We start from the raw sequence: 6197 nt of genomic DNA on the forward strand, positions 1-6197 counted from the left end.
GAAGCAGGGGTGGCAAAAAGAGCAGGTGAAGCCCATCCAAAGGAGGCAGCTGCACTCAACTCCAGGTGACAGTCAGCATGAGGAAAGACCTTGCAATGTTTTGAGCTAAAAGGAAATACAGATTTTTTTTAATGTAGCCTGCTGATGGCCTGCTCTTGGCAATAAATTCTCTTTTTAAAAAAAACAGAGAGAAACAAAAAATCAACCTGTGTCCAAAAAAAAAAAAATCTGCAGCCATTTTCAGAGATACTATATCCTTCTACTTTTCTGTCTTCTATTAATTTTTGAGAGTTTGATATTGAAACTCCAACTAAAAATCTTAATCAACTTCAAAAATAATTATAATATATAGTGGAACTATATATAAATTTGTTCTATAGTTTCCAAGTTTCCTGTAAATGTGTTATTATACTTTCATAATTTAAAACATTCTTTAGAAGACGAAAAAATGTCTGCAGGCAGATATAGCCTGTAAGCCTATAGTTCACAACTTCTGATGAAGAAGATGTTATGATAAAATTTGTTTTTCATCATTGGGCCTTTCTAGAAGGTTGGTTATTCCCCCTTAAGAGACACTGTGCAGAAGCCCTTTCTGGAGTTTTAGGCAAGAACTGGAACTAAGACTTGGTTTCCTGGACCTGCTGCTTCCCACCCGGAGGAACTGAGCCTCCCCTCAGTCTGGAACTGATGCCCGCTGCCTGTGACACACACCCTCCCTGCAGCTCCAAGCTTTGCCCTTTCACGAAGGAGCTGGAACTCAGGAGACAGTAGCTGCTCCAGCCCTTCCCAAACCATTCCCTCCCCCACTTTAAGCCAAGAAATGGCCCCCAAGATAAAACTGAGAGTGTGTGATGAGCAGTCAGCACAGATGGCGACAGTCAGGGGGACAGTCCCAGCAGACCAAGTCACTGCCCCTAGACCCCAGCCCCAATGGACAGGAGGTAGAAATTCTCACTAATGAGCCTGGGACCATGTGAATACCTTCAGACGGATCCAATTCCTGGTTCAAACTAACCTTGCTCAGTTAAACAAAACAGGAGAATCTCAGTTGATGGTTTCTTATTTAACTAACTGGGACTTTGAGAAAGAAAACATTCTCAGATCTTATATCAAACACTTTTATTTTTAAAGTGAGAAGCTCACAGAGGATAGCTACAGGAGAGTGAAATATTTAGAGTAGAAAAATTGTGGGTGCTAGCCAAACCTCAAATACTGTCACAGCAGAGTTATTCCAATAGTACTTTTCCAGCATGGCATATCACACGTGTTAAAATTAACTGCATTCTCAGGACATCTTTCAATGGATGTGCATGATGACAGAAGTGAATATTCAGAGGCCCCTGTTCTGAAGATCTTACAGAATGGATTTATGCACAGTCCAAAACAAAGTATATTACAACACACCCAAAACAATTCACATCCATTAAAAAAAAATGTTGACTTTCAAGAAATTGGTATGAAGACTTAAAATAACAAGAAGAATATAGGCAAGAAACAGAAATGGCTACTTTTATGTGCAAGGTACTGGATTCTTGAATTGAGAATCAGTGTCAGTCTTCACTTCCAATATCACATCGATAAAGTGTGGCAGAAAAACGGGTCACCTTCAATATGAAGGATGCGAGTTGTGTACACTGACAACATTCTTGAAGATACAACAGTGTCGCAGGAGGAATGCCAGTAAACAGAGGGGACCTTCTAATGAGGTCAAACACTCATGAGTTATCAGATGACCCTTTAGATACTTGGGTTAAGCAACTACAACATTCTGGTCTAATCAAGGCACTTGCAGAGAGTGATCCTTGACATGACATAGAGTCCCTACAAGTTGCTGGCCAATGATGATGGCATGGTTTTTTTGATTAGGCAGCATCTACACTGAGAACCCAAGCATTATACCTGGGCCACAGGTAAGGTCACTTATCCCACTAGGACTGCAAAGCCAGATTTGCTTAAGCTTTCACCAAATCATGATTTTTGATGAGTCACGTTTGAACAGAAAGGCTTCATGTAAAATCTGATTCTCCAGAGTTATAATTCACCTTTCCCCAATAACCACCCAATACCCCTAAAGTTTGTTTGGGTTCTTCTCCACAAGAATACCTAGAATGGATCTTTTTCTCCCCCACGACAAATTACTTCCCCAGGAGAAAACTGTAAAACCAACTTAAAAAAACAAAATAACCTTCATTTTCTCACCAACAGTTAAGTATCAGACCTCCTGCTCCTACTCTGACCTGAGCTGCAGAGCCCTTCCTGTATACTTTTCAGACGTTCCTCATACCATTAACACAGCTTTCCATCACCATCCACTGTCCTTCCTCAACCTTTCCTTGCCCAAGATGAAAGCCAGTAAATTGAGAGGGAAGGAGAAAAGGGTGTTAACGGAATATTACTTTTATAAAAATAGGGTTCCAGGCTGTAACTTGATCCTCCACAGCAACACTGGGCAGTATCATCCATACAAACCCCCACACTAAATTCTCAAGGGGCTATCTTTTTTTGTAGCCAGGTCTCAAAAGCTCCAACCTAAACCTACTGAAGGAAAGTAGCAACGCCTTCCTAAGATTGAGCAACACAGACCTAGAATTACATGGGGAATAAGGTCAAGACCGGTCACCAGGTTGCTTCATTCATCGGTAAGAGGCCAAGTTCTCCATCCTCCCCCAGCTCTGCCATTCTGGGAAAAGCCCACTAGCCAGCCTTGGGCTGCCAAAGACAGTCGACTCCAGCTCAGCCTTGGGGGGTGGTGCCTGGTGGAAGGCACAGTCCTGGGCTGCCATCTGCGTCTGCACCCCGTCAGGTTTCCACTGTGCATGGACGATTCTGTAATTCTGACCCTCGTTGTTGTCCCAGAAGACCTGCCCATTAGCATGGTAGGCGATACAGAACTCAATTTTCTCCTTCGTGGGGATGACGGAGGGTAGGTCAATGGCAAATGAGAAGGTGTCACTCTCCGAGCCACCATATACATTTTTCAAGTAGGCACAGTCCACATCGTTGTAGCTCTGCCAGGAGTCAAAAGTGATCCGGATCTGAACCTTCTTCTCAAAGCTCATGTTCTTCACCTTCACAGTCCCTGTCACTGTTCGCTCCTGCAAAGAGCAGTTCTCCAGGCAGACAGAGTTCTTCTGGAAGTGGTTCCGAAAACTTAAGTAGTCAGCTGAAGGCTGAGGGAAATCCAGAATCAGGTTCTTCTCCTCATGGAGCTTTAAGCCTGAGGAGATATCATTCAGGTCCAAGAGGTCAAACTGGAGATCCCACATGGGCTCCTCTGGAAGGTCTGAGAAGACATGGATGGCGGTGAGGGAGAGGCCCTTAGAGTCTGCAAACACTACCCGCTTCTTGGCTTGGTTGTGTGAAGGCTTCCAGTCGTCCTGTGCTCGGGCTTCCTGTTTTATGTTGAGACACGGCTTCAGGGGCTTTAATTTGTTCACAAAATTTCTTCGTTGGAAGTCATCATAAGGGCTCAGGAAGCTCTTCAGAGGTGGGGAATGTGCCAAGCAGAGCCTCACAGCGACATCCACGGGCATGACCGAACTTGTCAGAGGCCGTGGATCTAAGACCTGGATCATTCTGGAAAACAGAAAGAAGAGGGGTTATCATCTGCACCTGGAATGTACTTGCCCTGGTCCCAAGTATGTCTGTACTATTTTTGTTGGCTATTACAGCCATCTCAGTGCTCTCACATGAAGCAAAGGAATGCAGGATTAGATGATAAGAGCTGCATCTTATGTTTGGCTCTGCCTTGGGTTAAAACACTTGGTGTCCCAGTTTCTCCATCTGAGAAATAAAAGATTTGGATGGGAACAACTCTAATACAGCTCTGAAAACATCTGCTCTGTTCTGGAGCACCAGGTCTCAAACCTGTCTGTTTTCAGGCAGGTTCCTTACTGTCTGAGCCACCACGGAAGCCCCCACCATGGCCTAGCAGGTTGGATTTCTTCCTTTTTCTTCAATTCAGAATCCTTGGACTTAGAGCCCCTAATGCAGAACCCCTCGAGATGGGGACAAGAATGTATATATGTTCTTTAAGCTTCCCAGGTAAGCTAATGACCAGACAGGTTCTAGAATCAAAGTTCCAGACTGCACTCCCTCAACTGCTTTGATAATTTTGCTATTGAATTAATTATACTTCTCTGGAACCATAATGCATTTAAAAAGAAAGAATAAAAACAGCAAAGGGTTTTGCGAGCAAAAGACTAGAAAGAGTAAATAAGAGGATTATCTCTGCACTTTCGTTACCATGCTCTTCCTCATTTTACACAAATAATCCACTGAAGTGCAAGGCAGCCATTTATGAATTTTTTAAAAAAACTTTACATAATCTCTATTTCACACAAAAATACATCCAGGTCAAGTCCACATTTAAGTGGGAAAAGCTGATGATCTGAAAATTATTGTCATTATTTAGTCACTCAGTCGGGTCAGAGTCTTTTGTGACCCCATGGACTATAGCCCACCAGGCTCCTCTGTCCATGGGATTTTCCAGGCAAGAATACTGGAGTGGGTTGCCATTTCCTTCTCCAGGGAATCTTCACAACCCTGGGATCGAACCCGTGTCTCCTGCATTGCAGGCAGATTCTTTACCGCTGAGTCACTGGGAAAGCCAAACCTGAAAATAGGGTAGTTTCAATATATGTGTTTTATATATAAAACACATATATTAACTTATAAATGTTGAAAAGTGTAATAGGAAGCACAACAAAAAGTTAACAATTATCTCCGGGTGATAGGTGATCTATTTTTGCCTTTGTACTTTTTTGGTATTTTCTAATGTTCTGGCAATGGATATTTATAACCAGAAAGATAATAAAGCTATTTAAAATTTAAACATAACTATGTTCAGAAATATTAAACAATGAAGTGTCCATCAAAAAGGATATTTTTTCTGGCCTCTAGCCCTGAGTATACATTGCCAAACTTACGGACATTTTTCTCCTATCCTAGCCTTCAGATAAGAAGTGTGTGTATACTGTATGTGACATTTCTCATTCTGGCTTTAGTAACTGTCTTCCCAGCAGCTCTAAGCACATAGGCAAATGGTCATTATCATAAGATGGATAATAAAAGAACATTCTGAGAATTCACTTTATTAGCCCTAGGATTTTTCTGGGAGACCTACAAACTTAGAACAAACAAATGAGAGAGAAAACTATATTTATTGGTCTAATAATAGTTAACAGGCAGGAATTTTAGAGAAGTCTTCTGCTAAGTTATGTCTAAAGAAGCTATTTAAGTAGTTTTGTGGGTGTTTTTTGTTTGTTTGTTTGTTTGGGGGTTTGTTCTGTATTTTCACATTTTGCACTTATAGAAAGACAGTTTCAGGATATGGCGATTTCCCTGGAATGTTAAGTCTGGCCCAAGAGTTTAAAAATAATCATTTGCTCAAACTCTGAGACTGTCTTTGCTATGGCAAACCGTAAGAAGGAAAGAGGACCAAGGAAAGTGAACATCGTCCGTGGTTAGTTTTTCCCAAAGCTAAACTACCAAACCAGCAATCTGAGTGCTCTTCCCACGAGTCCTTGAGACATCTGTGCAGGACCAAGAAATACGGTTAGAATCCACGAGGGAATCAGAACTAAAGCTGACTCACGTTAAGACAGTTTCTGGTTTAAGATGCCGTTTACCGAAATCAACTCTGCCTAAGATGCTCAGAGCAAATCTTCACACTTCCAAGGCCTCCCCGGCGCCAGATTCAAGTCAGCAGCCTGTCAACCCGCCCTCCCCTGGGGTCTCCGGGGCGGGGATGACAGCCGGAAAACGCATCCCAGCCTCCCGACAGCTGCGCGCTCCCTGAGCTCTGGGTCGGAGAATCTGCAGGGAACCTACCTGGTGCAGCTCATCAGGCAGAGGAGCGGCGGCACTCCGCGGTTTGCAAGAGTTCGCACCGGTCTCCCGGGAGTCGCGGTGTGGCCGCAGCTCCGGCAGATCGCGGGTGCGGCGCCTGGGAGGCGGCTTAACTGCTCGGGACCACGTGAGTCGACCGCCAGGGCCAATCGCCGGGCCGCGGGCTCGACGGCGCGACCAACCAGCGCTCAGCTGGGGCGCGAGCCCTTGCCCGGGACGTGACTGCCGTGGTGCAGGGTGGGCTGGGCGCTGGGGGCGCTCTGGGACCCCGGGCCAGCTGGCCAGGTTTGAGTAACGCGAACCCCGGGCGAGGAGGCGTGGAGGCAACCGAGTAGCGGGTTGCAGGC

General features: G+C 44.5%; 1 protein-coding gene across 1 annotated transcript; it reads right to left on the reverse strand.

Moving 5' to 3' along the window:
- Positions 1-1102: 1102 nt before the first annotated feature.
- PPP1R3C (protein phosphatase 1 regulatory subunit 3C) lies at positions 1103-5947 on the reverse strand. The gene is made up of 2 exons (XM_055425093.2): positions 5833-5947; positions 1103-3576 (listed from the first exon to the last, which is right to left on the reverse strand). The coding sequence occupies exons 1-2, from the start codon at positions 5844-5846 to the stop codon at positions 2634-2636; spliced, it is 957 nt and encodes a 318-aa protein (XP_055281068.1). The 5' UTR covers positions 5847-5947; the 3' UTR covers positions 1103-2633.
- Between the last annotated feature and the right edge of the window lie 250 nt (positions 5948-6197).

This window comes from Moschus berezovskii, chromosome 12 (assembly GCF_049115385.1).
Source record: "Moschus berezovskii isolate FMDL1 chromosome 12, NW_MosBer_1.0, whole genome shotgun sequence".
NCBI lineage: Eukaryota > Metazoa > Chordata > Mammalia > Artiodactyla > Moschidae > Moschus > Moschus berezovskii.